Source organism: Nomascus leucogenys, chromosome 6 (genome assembly GCF_006542625.1).
Source record: "Nomascus leucogenys isolate Asia chromosome 6, Asia_NLE_v1, whole genome shotgun sequence".
In the NCBI taxonomy this organism is placed as follows: domain Eukaryota; kingdom Metazoa; phylum Chordata; class Mammalia; order Primates; family Hylobatidae; genus Nomascus; species Nomascus leucogenys.
The window spans coordinates 34,357,245-34,374,118 of record NC_044386.1 but is presented as its reverse complement, the minus strand read 5'-3'; the positions used below and the strand labels follow the sequence as shown (position 1 = coordinate 34,374,118).

At 39.3% G+C, this 16,874-nt stretch overlaps 1 protein-coding gene across 2 annotated transcripts in view; it reads right to left on the bottom strand.

Moving 5' to 3' along the window:
* Positions 1-16,874, bottom strand: part of WDR70 (WD repeat domain 70) — a 381,591-nt gene that overhangs the window by 283,212 nt on the left and 81,505 nt on the right. For both annotated transcript variants that reach the window (XM_030813996.1, XM_030813997.1), the window contains exon 8: positions 4,730-4,883. In XM_030813996.1, the coding sequence (XP_030669856.1) occupies positions 4,730-4,883 (154 nt within the window). The remainder of the gene's footprint in view (positions 1-4,729; positions 4,884-16,874) is intronic.

The window sequence follows — 16,874 nt, the reverse complement described above, 5'->3', positions numbered from 1 at the left end:
GAGAGGCACTTCACTAGGGTTCAACATAGGGCGGTCTGAAACATACTATAATAATTTAATCCAATGACTCATCTACAGCACCTAAAAAGATTACAGCAAATTCTCATTATTCGGTGTAGTTACGGTCTAGAAAGTTCCATGAACAAATAAAAAGTTAGGTTTCAGCAAGCTACTAGTCACACTTTTGTAAACTTACCAACACCTACTTTTGTTGTATGTGTGCTTATTTAATATATATTGTTGGCCAGGCACAGTGGCTAACGCCTGTAATCCCAGCACTTTGGGAAGCCAAGGCAGGTGGATCATTTGAGGTCTGGAGTTTGAGACCACCCTGGCCAACGTGGTGAAACCCCGTCTCTACTAAAAATTAAAAAAAAAAAAAAGAAATTAGCCAGGCATGGTGGCGCATGCCTGTAGTCTTAGCTAGTCAGGAGGCTACAGCAGGGGAATCACTTGAACCCAGGAGGCAGAGGTTGCAGTGAGCCAAGACTGCACCGCTGCACTCCAGCCTGACCAACAGAGTGAGACTCTATCTCAAAAAATAATAATAATAATTAAATGAATGAATAAATAATATATATTGTTCATTCATTAACATTGAACTCACAGCCAATGGTACTACAGCACTCACACCTGAATGAAGTTTATTTAATGCATGTATTTTCTCTGTAAGGCACATCACAGACTTCTTGGACTTGTGAATGCTAAGCAGCACTTCAGCACTACGCTTGGGGGTTAATTTAAATGGCAAAACAACCAACAAACAGTACAAAAATAGACCACAAAAAGGATACCTGACTATTGTATGAGAGCTGAAAAAGAAGGCAGAATATCACCCTGTTCAAACTCAAATTCTTTGACACTCTGTGCAAGCACATGACTATGAAAGTGCTATGAGTACTCATTTTGGGGTTACAAAAAATAGTAGGTGAGTTCACAAATACAAAAGCTGAAAACAAGGAGGATCGACTGTATTTTCGTAGACAATCTAATCTCATAGAAGATTTCAATTCAGACAAAAATCATGAGAATTACTGTATTAGAAAAGGGCACTAGATAAGGGGAAAAGAGTAAAAATCAGAATTAAAACAAAGGTTCAAAATTCTGCATCAACCATATCCAGTTACACTTTAATATGCTTGTGGCAGACTACATTATTGTTCCCAACTCATCACCCCTCCCTATATCTACAACCTTTCCCCAAGACAATGCAGTTCCTCCTGCTAGAGATCAGGTATATTTATCTATACTATCAATGTTAGCCATGGACAAGGTATGTGCTTTGGCTGACTGTTAGTGGACATGATAAAGGAATGGCTTAAAATGTACTTCCAGAACTGGAGTTTTCTTGTGATTCTATCACTGTGACAAAAACACATATTCAGGTAGTCCACTGATCCAAGGGGGAACACACACAGAAAACATACCTAGACTCTATCTGCAGCTTGCAGCGTCACCAAGCCAAGAACAGTCAATTCACAGATATGTTAGCAAAAATAAATGTTTTTCGTACCTTAAGTTTTATATAATTATTAACCTATACTTAACTGATATATAATATACATTAATCTTAAAATATCATTATCCCATTAAAAATATTTAGATTAAAAACTGAGACCACTTTCTTTCCTTTTTTTTTTTTTTAAATTAAGAGACAGGGTGTCTCAATGTTTCCCAAGCTGGAGTTCAGTGGCTAGTGGCTATTCACAAGCACGATCATTGCACACTACCTCAAACTCCTGGGATCAAGCAATCCTCCTGCCTCAGCTTTCCAAGTAGCTGGGACTATAAGTGTGTACCACAGCATGTCAGCTCTCTCTCTCCTTCTTGACCTAAAGCCTAGCACAAAATTGGCTAAGTAGAATGTTTCCAAAGATGCCTGCATCAATATCTCCCATCCCACATTTCTGTTTGATTTTCCCATTCACCTATAAAATGGTGGGATCTACCTCCCCTCCTTGCAAATTTGAGCTGGCCCTCTGATCCTGTCTAAGATCTGAAGCCAGATATTAAGGTACTTAATTAATTTCCATGTTTGTCCTCCATGCAACCTAGCAATCAAGCAAGAAGTCAAAACCTACTGATATAGTTTGGATGTGTCCCCACCCAAATCTCACCTTGCATTGTAATAATTCCCACGTGTCAAGGGCGGGGCCAGGTGCAGATAACTGAATCATGCGGATGGTTCCCAGCATACTGTTCTCGTGGTAGTGAATAAGTCTCATGAGATCTGATGGTTTTATAAATGGGAGTTCTCCTGCACATGCTCTCTCCTGCCTGCCGCTATGTGAGACATGCTTTTGCACCTCCTTGCCTTCCACCATGATTGTGAGGCCTCCCCAGCCATGCAGAACTGTGAGTCAATTCAACCTCTTTCCTTTATAAATCACCCAGTCTCAGGCATGTCTTTATTTGCAGTATGAGAACAGACTAATACAATAAGTTGATACCAGTAGAGTGGGGTGCTGCTGTAAAGATACCCAAAAATGTGGAAGCAATTTTGGAACTGGGTAACAGGGAGAGGCTGGAACAGTTTGGAAGGCTCAGAAGAGGATAGGAAAATGTGGGAAAGTTTAGAACTTCCTAGAGACTTGTTGAATGGCTTTGACCAAAATGTTAATAGTGATATGGACAATAAGGTCCAGGCGGAGGTGGTCTCAGATGGAGATGAGGAATTTGTTGGGAAATGGAGTAAAGTCACTCTTACTATGCAAAGACACTGGAGGCACTGTGCCCCTGTATTAGAAAAGGGCATAAGATAGGCGGGAAAGAGTGAAAATAAGAATTTTTTTCTAGAGTTCCCTAGAGATCTGTGGAACTTTGAACTTGAGAGAGATGATTTAAGGTATCCAGCAGAAGAAATTTCTAAGCAGCAAAGCATTCGAGAAGAAGCAGAGCATAAAAGTTCAGAAAATTTGTAGCCTGATGATGCAACAGAAAAGAAAAATCTATTTTCTGAGGAGATTGGGTTGTAGAAATTTGCATAAGTAATGAGGAGCCAAATGTTAATCACCAAGACAATGGGGCAAACGTCTCCAGGGCATGTTAGAGACCCTCACAGCAGACCCTCCCAGGCCTCACAGGCCTGGAGGCTTAGAAGGAAAAAATGGTTTTGTGGGTCCAGAACACCCTGCTGTGTGCAGCCTAGGAACTTGGTGCCCTGCATCCCAGCTGCTCCCGCTATAGGTAAAAGGGGCCAAGGTACACCTCAGGCCATGGCTTCAGAGGGTGCAAGTCCCAAGCCTTTCAGGTTCCAGGTGGTGTTAACCCTGTGGATGCACAGAAGTCAAGAATTAAGGTTCAGGAACCTCTGCCTAGATTTCAGAAGATGTATGAAAATGCCTGGAAATCCAGGCAGAAGTTTGCTGCAGGGGTGGGGCCCTCATGAAGAACCTCTGGTAGGGCAGTGTCAAAGGGAAATATGGGGTTGGAGCCCCCACACAGAGTCCCCACTGGGGTACTGCCAAGCAGAGCTGTGAGAAAAGGACCACCATCCTCCAGACCCCAGAATGGTAGATCCACTGACAGCCTGCACTGTGTGCCTGGAAAAGCTGCAGACACTCAATGCAGCCAGAAGGGGCGGCTGTACCCTGCAAAGCCACACGGGCAGGGCTGCCCAAGACCCTGGGAACCCACTTCTTGCATCACCTTGATGTGACACATGGAGTCAAAGGAGGTCATTTTGGAGCTTTAAGATTTGCCTGCTGGATTTTGGACTTGCATGGGGCCTGTAGCTCTTTCGCTTTGGCCAATTTCTCCCATTTGAAACGAGTGTATTTACCCAATGCCTGTAACCCTGTGTATCTAGAAAGTAACTAACTTGCTTCTGATTTTACAGGCTCACAGGTGGGAGGGACTTGCCTTGTCTCAGATGAGACTTTGGACTATGGACTTTTGAGTTAATGCTGAAATAAGAGTTTGGGGGACTTTGGGGAAGGCATGATTGGTTTTGAAATGTGAGGACATGAGATTTGGGAGGGGCCGGGGCAGAATTACATGGTTTGGCTGTGTCCCCACCCAAATCTCATCTTGAATTGTAACAATTCCCATGTGTCAAGGGTGGGGCCAGGTGCAGATAATTGAATCATGGAGGCAGTTTCCCCCATGCTGTTCTCATGGTAGTGAATAAGTCTCATGAGATCTGATGGTTTTATAAATGGGAGTTCCCCTGCACATGCTCTCTCCTGCCTGCCGCCATGTAAGACAAGACTTTGCACCTCCTTGCCTTCCACCATGATTGTGAGGCCTCTCCAGCCATGCAGAACTGTGAAACAATTAACCTCTTTCCTTTATAAATTATCCAGTCTCAAATAGGTCATTATCAGCAGCATGAGAACAGACTAATACACCTAAGACTACCACACTGTGAAAAGCCCCAAACTAGACAGGTGGCAAGAGAAAAAGACAGAGAGACAGAGAGCCAGCAAGAAGGGAAGGGGTGGGGTAGAAGTAAGGAAGAGAGAGATGCCATGGAGAGATGCCATGGAGCAGGACACTGACTGCAAACCATCTGGGCCCATTTTGTATCTTACAGCCATCCTAGTGCTCCAGCTGATACTGTATGAAGCAGAACCACCCAGTCAATCCACACAATTGTGAGAACAAATAAATTGCTATTGTTTTATGACACTAACTTTTGGGGCAAATTATTACATGATAACTCAAATAGTTGTTAATAAATGTATGCTGAATTAATTTAATTCATTAAAACATTCTGTTTAATGCTTACCTTGGTGTTGGCCATGTCCACAATATACTGGTCTCCTTTTATACATTCCATTACTTCAAAACCATCTCTGTCAATCACCTTGGCCTGAGAGCTTCCAGATACAACAAGAATCATGTCTCCTGTGTTACTATACTGTAATGACTTGATCTGATGGCTGTACAAAAAGAAAAGTAAAATTGGTAAGATACGGAGCACAATGTTTATAATTTTATTACATTAAGTATTGCCAGAAAAAAAATGTTACACAAATGGACAAATTGATAATTCCACAAAATCAGGAACATCAACCTCGAATGGGTTCTAAATACCCACTGGCGGCTGGGCAAGGTAGCTCACACCTATAATCCCAACACTTTGGGAGGCCAAGGCAGATGGATCACCTGAGGTCAGGAGTTCAAAATCAGCCTGACCAACATGGTGAAACCCCGTCTCTAATAAAAATACAAAAAATTAGCTGGGCATGGTGGCGGGCACCTGTAATCCCAGCTACTTTGGAGGCTGAGGCAGGAGAATTGCTTGAACCTGGGAGGCAGAAGTTGCAGTGAGCCGAGATCACGTCATTGCACTCCAGCCTGGGTAACAAGAGCAAAACTCTGTCACCAACAAAAAAAACAAAAACAAAAAAAAAAACCCAACCAACCAACCACTGGCTATTCTGGTAGCTCTCTCTTCCCACTCTCCACTGCAATCTATTAAAATTCTCTCTAATTACCTTACCTCCAACCCAACCAACTCTCCCTCTTTCAGCTGTTGAATCTTCTGGCTCTTTCTCAGAAGAAACAAGAACTGCCTCAACTTCCTCTCATTATTGTTATAAACTTATCTTTACCTGAACTTTCTTCCTCCTCTTCTTTGATTACAGTGGTAGAAATGAACCTCTTCCAGTCCATGGCAAATCATAGTCATATCCCGGATCTCATCTCTCCCAGTCTCCTCAGGAACTTCTACTGATTATCTTCTCTGTCTCATCCCCTTCACAGCTAAGCTGTTTGAACAAGTTTTCAAGCCTCCTCATCTCCTCCTTTAGTTCTCTAGCACTACAATACCTTTCCACCCTCACCACTCCACTAAAACTGATCTTGATCTTGCCATTGTGGCTGTAGTGAATACAGTGGTGTGCTACTCAGAACTCCCCCTTCAGAAGTGAAGTGCTCATTCTCCCAGCTTCTGGGATTTTGCCTACTGATGGCTAATAACTGAACCCTCAGGAATTTCCCTGAGTTGCAAACTCCCTCACCAAAGGTTATACTATTATACTACCCCAAAACAGCCCACATTCAATGACTGGTCAATATGCAGTAAAATAGTCCATTCCTGAAATATCTCAAAGGGGTTATTCTAGCTTCAGATCTCCCTGTGGAACAGTTGTTGCTACTACGGCAACTACATGGCAATTCAATTTCCCTATCTTCCCAATGCTGTTTCCCTTGTACCCTCTCTCACAGGGACTGACCCCAGAAACACTCCGCTATATAAACTTCTGACATGCAAATACAGACATTTCAAAATGTGTTTTTGGGAAACCTGACCTGGGAGAGTTGATACCAAAAGTGGTCCTATGAAGTTTTGACTCCAAATGAGAATCTGATGCTGTATCAACCACTAACTGGCTAGCAATGAGAAACCCATTACTGGTGGCACACAGTCCCTAACATGCCACAGTAGGGCAACCACAACTGCTGAAACTTTTGTTGGTGAAAGAGAAGCCATGGCAGGTGCAATATTTCAGGCATTTGTGAAGTATAGAGAAGTAATTAAAAGGACTAGGAATTGGATAGCTGTTGCTAGGAGCAGTCGATGCAATGGAAAAAAACAATGAAAGGCTGAGAGTGATAAATCACCAATTAAAGACTATAGTGTGAAAGCCAGATAGTCTCTTTGGCAGCATATAAAGACTGGGTTATTGGTCTCGCTCGGATAAGTGGTATGCAGTCATTGATCTCATGAAGCATGTTTTTCTGCCCCTATTAAGGAGGACTAAAAGCAGCTGACAGTCACATCCAACTAGCAACAGCATACACTTACATACCTGAATCAAGACTATTATTAATTTTCCAGCCTTTAGAGTCCCAAGGGATATGGGCAATCCAAAGAAATTCATGTTGATCCATGGTCTAAATATCACATTAACTCAGTCAGGTGAGCAAGAAGTAGCACATACACTGATAAGATACAACCTTTCCAGAAAATAAGAGATAAACCCTATAAAAGAACAGAAGATTGAGACAAGGAGATGAGGAAATCTCCTTGTCTCATGTAGACAGACATATGAAAGGGGACAATTATGAAGCTTTTTGTGTCACAAGTTAATCCCAGAAAGCATCAACCTCAAAAGAGGCAATGAACAACCATGCAAAGTGACTTGGCCAGTTTGGCTGTGACTGTTAACACAATAGGCTTGTAAATGAAATAGTCATGGTGGCATGAATAGAAGTTGTAGATGAGCCCAACAGCAGCTCTTAACTTGACCTAACTGCTGTTGCTGCTGAAGATCCAACCTGCCAACTATGGTGAGCCCTTCCTTCCAAAATCAATACTAAGCTAATAAATAAGTAAAATATATGAAAAAAATGGTAATAAGTATGTGGGGGAAATAAAGCTAGGAAGGTAAGAGGACAGGGATAAGGGAGGTCAAGAAATAAGTGAGTAGCTAGAATTACAGAATCACTTAAAGTAAAGGCAAAATAAAGATGTTTTCAGAAAAACTAAAACTAACAGAATTTGTCAACAGTCAACTTGCTTTAAAAGAGATACTACACAGAATTCCCCAGGTAGAAAGAAAATGATCCCTAATAAAAGCACAGAGTATGGCATGAAGAATAACAGAAAGGGAGAATATACAAGTAAATGAATGAATAAGTTATGAATACTGAGTGCATAAAATAACAATACCACCTGAATGCTTTAAAATGCATACACCAATATGTAAAAGTACATAGGACCCTTGAACAACAAAGGTTTGAACTGCACGGGTCCACTTTTACACTGATTTTTCTCAACCACATGCAGATCAAAAATACAGTATTCTGCCAGGGACAGTGGCTCTTACTCATAATCCCAGCTATGCAATGAGCTATGATGGCGTCACTACACTCCAGCCTATGTGACAGAGCAAGACCCAATCTCTTAAAAAAAGAAAAGGCCAGGCACAGTGGCTCACGCCACAGTTTGGGAGGCCAAGGCAGGTGGATCACGAGGTCGAGATCGAGACCATCCTGGCTAACATGGTGAAACCCCATCTCTACTAAAAATACAAAAAATTAGCCAAGTGTGGTGACATGCACCTGTAGTCCCAGCTACTTGGGAGGCTGAGGCAGGAGAACCACTTGATCCCAGGAGGCAGAAGTTGCAGTGAGTCAAGATTGCTCCAGAAGAAGAAGAAAAAAGAAACAATAAAACATTGTAGATAGTATTCACAATAGTATTCACAGGATGCAAAACTTGCATATACAAAAGGCTGGCTTTTCCCATAGGTGGATTTCTCAGGACCAACTGCAGGACTTGAGTATGCACAAATTTGAATATAGACAGGGATCCTTGCCTATACCAAGGGGACAACTATATGTGAAAACAGCTGCAAAATGGCAGGAGGGAGTAAATGTAGTTACATGTAGTTAATGATCCAAAGTCTTTGTATTGACTGGGAAGTAGTAAAAGTACTAATTTATAATAGACTTTGTTAAGTTGTAATCTTTAACGACTAAAAGAATAGTAAAAGACAATAAACTAACAAGCTAACAGAGAAGAGAAAACATAATATTAAAAATTATTGCAAATCGGGCATGGTGGCTCTCGCTATAATCCCAGCACTTTGGGAGGCCGAGGTGGGCGGATCACCTGAGGTCGGGAGTTTGAGACCAGCCTGACAAACAGGGAGAAACCCCATCTCTACTAAAAATGCAAAAAAAAATAGCTGGGCATGGTGGCACACGCCTGTAATCCCAGCTACTCAGGAGGCTGAGGCAGGAGAATTGCTTGAACCCGGGAGGCAGAGGTGGCAGTGAGCTGAGTTCACACCATTGCACTCCAGCCTGGGCAACAAGAGCGAAACACCATCTTCAAAAAGAAAAAAAAAATGTAATGCAAAAGACAAGACAGTAAAGAGGAAATAAAACAGATTGGACAAATAAAAACAGTGAATAAGATGGATGGTTTACATCCAAATTTATAAGTAATTAAATATAACTAACTTAAAGGTTATAATTAAAAGACAAAGTTTGACAGGATGGATAGAAAACTTCTGCATAAAAAAGACTATTTATTTATATGGAGAGTGTGAATTAAAAGAATGTAAAAACATATTTCACAAAGACTAAAATAAAGCTGGTATATCTTACGAATATCAGGCAGAGTGGCCTTGAAAATCAAGGAATGAGGGCCAGGCTTGGTGGCTCATGCCCATAATTCCAGCACTTTGGGAGGCCAAGGCAGCTGGATCACCTGAGATAGGGAGTTCAAGACCAGCCTGACCAACATGGAGAAACCCCGTCTCTACTAAAAATACAAAAAAATTAGCCGGGCATGGTGGTGCATGCCTGTAATCCCAGCTACTTGGGAGGCTGAGGCAGGAGAATCACTTGAACCTGGGAGGCGGAGGTTGCAGTGAGCCAGATTGTGCCACTGCACTCCAGCCTGGGCAACAAGAGCGAAACGCCATCTAAAAAAAAAAAAAAAAAAAAAAAATCAAGGAACAAGGATGGGTACCGTGGCTCACACCTGTAATCCCAGCATTTTGGGAGGCCAAGGCAGATGGATCACTTGAGGCCAGGAGTTCAAGACCAGCCTGGCCAATATAGCGAAACCCCATCTCTACTAAAAATACAAAAAATTAGCCAGGCGTGGTAGCACATGCTTGTAATCCCAGCTACTCGGGAGGCTCAGGCATGAGAATCACTGGAATCTGGGAGGTGCAGATTGCAGTGAGCTGAGATCATGCCACTGCACTCCAGCCTGGGCAACAGAGCAAGACTCTGTCGCAAAAACTAAAAATAAAATAAAATAAAAGAACATTACTGGAGATAAAAAGGACATTTCACCATTATCCTCAGCAAACTAATGCAGAAACAGAAAACCAAATGCTGCATGTTCTCACTTATAAGTGGGAGCTGAATGATTGAATGATGGGAACACATGGACACATGTGGGGGAACAACACACCTAGGGGAACAACACACATTGGGGCCTGGGTGGCAGGGGGAGAGCATCGGGAAGAATAGTTAATGGATGCAGAGCTTAATACCTAGGTGATGGGATAATCAGTGCAGCAAACCACTATGGCACACGTTTACCTATGTAACAAACCTGCACATCCTGCACAGGTAGCCCCGGAACTTAAAATAAAAGTTGAAGATTAAAAAAAAATTAATAATAACAAATGTGGAAATCTACCAGGCAGATACAATAATTCTAAGTGTGCTCATGCCTAGTGACATTCCTCCAAATACATAAAGCAAAAAATTACAAAATTAAAAGAAGAAACAGGCAAATCTACAATCACACTGGGAGATTTCAACATCTCTTTTCCAGTAACTGATACTACCAGCCAATTTTTGAAGATCAATAAGGATAGAGAAGATTAGAACAACACAATTAATAAACTTAACTAATTTACCTATGTTGGATCCACAACAAAAAATGCAGTCAAGTATACAAATAATGTTTAAAAAATTGACATAATGCAAATCTGTAAATCAAGTCTCAATAAATGTCAAAAACCTAAAATCATATAGCGTATGTTCTCTAATCCTAGTGGAACTATTACAAATACATTCTCAAAAATAATCTGAAAACCACTGAATGTTTGCAAATAAAGCAAGATACCTATAAGTAATCCTTAGATCAAAGAAAAAAACACAATAGAAATTAGAAAATGTTAACTGAATGATAATGAAAATACAATGAATTAGAACTTGTGACATGTAGCTAAAGTGGAAAATTTAGTATTTAGTAGAAAATTTATGGAGTTAAATGCATATATTACAAAAAAAGTTTTAATCAATGATCTAAACATGTGTTTCCAAAAGCTAGAAACAGCAAACTATATCTATCTCTCATGAACACAGATACAAAATGTTCCAAACAAAATATCAGCAAATGGAAGTACATATATAAAAGGAAAAGATATCACAATCATGTAAAATGTATTCCAGGAAGGCAAGATAGGTTTAATATTCAAGTCAATTCATGTGACTTTCTAAAAACCCAGCATAAAGGAAGAAAAGTAATTCAGGTATCTGATAAAACATATCAAAAGACAACATTAAGAATGTAAGGCCAGGCACGGTGGCTCAAGCCTGTAATCCCAGCACGTTGGGAGGCCTAGGCAGGCAGATCACCTGAGGTCAGGAGCTCGAGATCAGCCTGGCTAACATGGTGAAACCCTGTTTCTACTAAAAATACAAAAAATTAGCTGGGCGTGATGGCACACTCCTGTAATCCCAGCTACTTGGGAGGCTGAAGCAGGAGAATCGCTTGAACCCAGGAGGCGGAGGGTACAGTGAGCTGAGATCGTGCCATTGCACTCCAGCTTAGGCAACAAGAGTAGCAGAAAATATTTGTAATGCAAAGGATTATTGCTGTGTGTGTATGTGTATCTCCTAAAATACATTGATTAAAAAAAAAGGAATAAAAAGACCAACAACCCACTAAAAGTATAAAAAGATAGATACTTCACAAAATATATTCAAGCACTCTATAAAAACATTAAAAGGTGCTTCACATCATTAATCATTTGTGAAATGCAAAAACAAAAAAACACAAGCTATCATTTTATACCCACCCACTAAAATGGTTAAATCAAAGATACTGACAATATCAAATATGGTCAAGAATGTTGAGCAATTAGAATTCTCATACACAACTGGTAAAGTGTAAGATAAAAAAATATGTTGGAGAACTGTTTGGCAGTTTCATATAAAGGTAAACATGTACCTATCCTACGACTCAGCACTTCTATTCTTAGGTATGTTCATAGCACACAAAAAGGCTCATACAAAAACGTTCAAAGCAGCTTTATTCATTACATCCAAAAGCTGAAAACAGTAATCTAAATTGTACACTTGGCCAAGCACAATGGCTCATGCCTGTAATCCCAGCACTGTGGGAGGCTGAGGTGGGCAGATCACTTGAGGCCAGGAGTTTGAGATCAACCTGGCCAAAATGGCAAAACCCCATCTCTACTAAAAGTACAAAAAAATTAACCAGGCATGGAGGCAGGTGTCTGTTAATCCCAGGTACTACGGAGGCTGAGGCAAGAGAATTTCTTGAACCTGGGAGGCAGAGGTTGCAGTGAGCCAAGATCGTGCCACTGCACTCCAGCCTGGGCAACAGAGTGAGACTCTGTCTCAATTAATCAATCAATTGTACACTTTACACGTTGTATATATAATTTGTACATTTCGTATATTCATGCAATTAAATACATGGATAAATGTCATAAACATTTTATTGAGTAAAACAAAAAAGATACATACTATATATTATATAATCCTAATTACATGAAGTCAAAAAATAGGAAAACATTACGGCAATAAAAATTTAAAAGTACTTGCCTCTATGGGAAGGAGGGACATAGAATGAAAAAGAATCAAGAGAACTTTCTGAGGAGATGGGTATATTTGTTTTCAGTGATACTTACGCAAGTGTATGCAAACATCAAAGCATTCAAGTCAAGGCTTTAAGAATGGCAAAATCTTGCATACAAATTGTACTTCAACAAAATTTGTATTTAAACTTGGGATATTCATTAATAATCTGATAAAACCTCCTGGCAAATTAGGAAGTAAAGGTAACATTCTTAATTTGATAAAGAGTGTCATTAAAAAAAACAACAACAACAAATATCTTCCTTAATGTTGACATGTTAAAAACCTTCCCTCTGACATTAGGAGCAAGATAAGAAAGCCTATTTTCAACACTTCTATTCAACATATAATAGAGGTCCTTGACCATGCAATATGACAGACCACTTGATTTATGACAAAAGTGATGAAAGAAGTCTTTTCAATGAATGATGCGGAGTCAATTTGACATTGTAAATAATACATCTGTCCTTACTTTACAACACACATAAAAATCAATTCCAGGTACAGTGTAGGCATTAATTATTGACTTTTAAAAGTAATATATCTAAACTTCTGGAAGATAAAATTGACGACACGGGGTTAAAGAAAAATTTTCTTAAACAGAAAATAAAAAAATTCTAACCATAAAAAAATGCAAATGTTACCTTCATCAAAATTAGGAACTTCTATTCATCAAAAGACATCACAAACAGTGAAAAAAAAAGCCAAAAATTGCGAGTGAATATGTGCCTCCTATTTAACCAATGAAAGTCCCCATATCCACCATATTTTTAAATCTATTAAATGGTATTTTAAAAAAAAGGCAACCACCAGAAAAATGGCCAAAAGATTTAACCATTTGAGAAAGGATATCCAAATATCCAACGATGTTATGAGAAGTTGTCTAATCTCATCATGCATCACAAAAATTCAAAATAAAGCTACAATGAAATACTACTATATATCCACCAAAATGACTAAAATTTAAAAGGTTGACAACACAAAGTGCTGGCAAAGACATAAGGTAACTTTTGCGGACTATGGGTAGGAGGGTAGATTGGTACAATGATTTTCAAAATCTATTAGAAATATCTGCTAATGGGCTGGTGCAGTGGCTCACACCTGTAATCCCAGCACTTTGGGAGGCCGAGGCGGGCGAATCACTTGAGTTCATGAGTTTGAGACCAGCCTGGCCAACATGGCAAAACCTAAAAATACAAAAATTAGCCATGCGTGGTGGCTCATGCCTATAGTCCCAGCTACTCAGAAGGCTAAGGCAAAAGAATCGAACCCAGGAGACAGAGGTTGAAGTGAGCTGAGATTGTGCCACTGTACTCCAGCCTGGGCAACAGAGTGAGACTCGGTCTCAAAAAAAAAAAAAAAAAAAAAAAAAAAAAAAGAAGTACTTGCTAATGCAGAATGTATGCATAATCAATGACCTAGCAATTCCACTACCAAGTATATACCCAACAGAAAAGCAAATGTATGTTCTAAATGACATCTACAAGAATGTTCACAGAAAAACTACTCATAATAGCCCCAAACTGGAAATACGTCAAATGTCCATAGGCAGAAAATAGCTAAGTAGATGTATATTCATACAGTAGCACACTGTACAGCAATTGAAATGTAAAAATTTCTGCTATAAACAATATGGATATATTTTACAAATATAATCAAGTGAAAGAAGCCAGACAAAAAAGAATATATGCTGTATTTAGCCATTTAAGTAATATTCAAATATAGGCAAAAGTAATCTATGGTGCAAGTAGTCAGGATGAGAAGGTTGTGGGTAACATCTGGTAAACAAGTTTCTGGTGCTGGTAACACTCTACTTCTTCTATCTGGGTAGCAATTACAGGGATGTATTCATTTTATGATTAGTCCTCAAGCTACAGCCTTAGTAGTATTGTAATTTTCTAAATATTATATTTTAATTTAAACATTATAAAAATTAGAGACATCTGAAGCAATTTTATATTAAGGCCCTTAATTCACCAGTAAAGACATCAAATGGGTACACTACCATGCTTTACAGTGTAACTTAATCCTTGAAGGCTAGAAAATTCTCAGAAAAAACTAGTAAGTATATGTAAAATGTTTTGTGGTTTAAATTGTTTGAGGGGTTTGGGTTTATTTTTGTGGGTTTTTTTTTTTTTTTGGCTTACATGGGCATCCTTCAGTTTTTAATAATGCGAAAAATTCTATTTACCCATTGCCAATGTGTATAAATTAATCTGAGGCAATTTTATACAATAAAAGGTGAACTTTTATGCATGAAACAATAATTTAACAAAAAATGTACAGGAAGAAGAATATTCATTACAAATATAGGAAACATAAATATTACCAAATATTGGCAAGCACCAAAATGTTCAGAAATATAAGTCTGTTAGTTATAGCTCTCTCAAGCAAAAAAATAACAGAGAAAAACTTAGTTTACCTTAGGGGCTATTTATTTACTTAGAGATTTGTTAAAAGGTTAAATGGGGTCACACAGAATACTAAGAAGAGCTGTTCACCCAGGCCTCACTAAGAACTCTTCTTCATTCAGTAGCTATATAGTAATATGACAACTGCTCCTACCACCCAAAGAGGAACTACAGCAACTACTCTTTAGCATCTGTTGCTCCCAACTCTGCTTTGCAATTATATGACTCAAGCATTCTGACTCCGTTAACTAGTACTTCTATTACTCCCAATTAAATTCCCTCTAACCCTCCCACTCTGCCTATTTAAGCTTTCTGCTGCCTCATGACTTCAGTTCCATCAGAATTATGCATTCTGTTTCCTCTGTATGTTTTTGCTCTGCTTCCATTGCTAATTCCCTAGTAAAGTGTTGTATATTCAAAGTTCCAAAGAAACAGAATATCCAAGACATCACCAATCATCCAAAACACAGTGTAGGAGGCCACAGTTAAGTGAAGCAAGACCATTAGCTCTTTTTATAGGCTCGAGAACAACAGGATGCTTTGGTCCTGTATCAGCAGGATGCTTTTCGGGTAGATCCCACTGCCACCCTAGCTATGGGCACATGTCAGAGTCCCATGTAATAAAGGAGACAAAAGGAAACCATCACGAGTATAAACTAAGAAAAGTGCTCCAAGGTTTCTAAGAATGGAGCTGTATAACTCACTTTGCCCCATTTGTCACTTCTCCATGGTACTTACCACCACCTATTATATATATTTTGTTTATAGTCAGTCTTCCCTCTTTAGAATGAAAGTTCCGTGAGGATAGGACTATACAGTTAGCCCTCAGTATCCATGGGGGACTAGTTCCAGGATCTCCTGAGGATAACAAAGGATACTCAAGTCCCTGATATAAAATGACATAGTATTTGCACATCACCTTTGCACATCCTCCCATATACTTCATATCAACTCCAGATCACTCATAATATCCAATGTAAATGTCATGCAAATAGTTATTGTACTACATTGTGTAAGGAATAAGGACAAGAAAAAAGTCTGCACATGTTCAGTACAGACGCAATTTTTTTTCCAATATTTCCAATCCTTGGTTGGTTTAATAAACAGATGTAGAACCCAGGAATAAGTTCTGGTGTCCTGCTGCATAGTAGGATGAGTATAGTTAAAAATGATGTATTATATATTTGAAAATAGCCAGAAGAGTAGATTTTGAATTTTCTCCCTACAAAAAAAAACTATGCAAATTACCCTGATTTGATCATTACACATTGAGTATAGGTATTGAAACATCACACTGTACCCCATATATATGTACAATTATTATGTGTCAATAAAAATTTAATGTCAATATGTGAAATAAAATGAAAAAAATAAATAAAATTTTTTAAAGCAGTAATTATCTCCATGTGGTAGGAATATATATAATCTGAAATAAAAAATATATTTGTAATTGTTAGGACAAAATAGATGATAGATTAAGTTTGGAAATTATAAATTATAAAATTCTCACAGAACCTGAAAAATTATTGGTATTGTTAAATATTTAAAAATCTGTCCTTGGAGAGAAAGAAACCTATCAGATTTACATCAACAAGTGCAATATATGAGCCTATTACCATCTGCTACAGACTGCATGTTTGTGTTCCCTCAAAATTCATATGATAGGCCAGGCGCGGCAGCTCATGCCTGTAATCCCAGCACTTTGGGAGGCCGAGGCAGATGGATCACGAGGTCAGGAGATCGAGACCATCCTGGCTAACATGATAAAACCCCATCTCTACTAAAAATACAAAAAATTAGCTGGGCGTGGTGGCAGGCGCCTTAGTCCTAGCTACTGAGGAGGCTGAGGCAGGAGAATGGCATGAACCGAGACTGTGCCACTGCACTCCAGCCTGGGTGACAGAGCGAGACTCCGTCTCAAAAAAAAAAAAAAAAAATTCATATGATAAAGCCCTAACCCCCAAAGTGAGGCTATTGGGAGGCGTGGCCTTTAGGAGAGAATTAGGTTTAGATGAGGTCATGAGAATAGAGCCCCTATGGTGGCATTACTTCCTTTATAAGAAGAGACACTAGAGCTGCTTTTCTCCCTACCATGTGAGATACTGAGAGAAGACTGCCATTTCCAATCTAGGAAGCAGGCCCTCTTTAAGA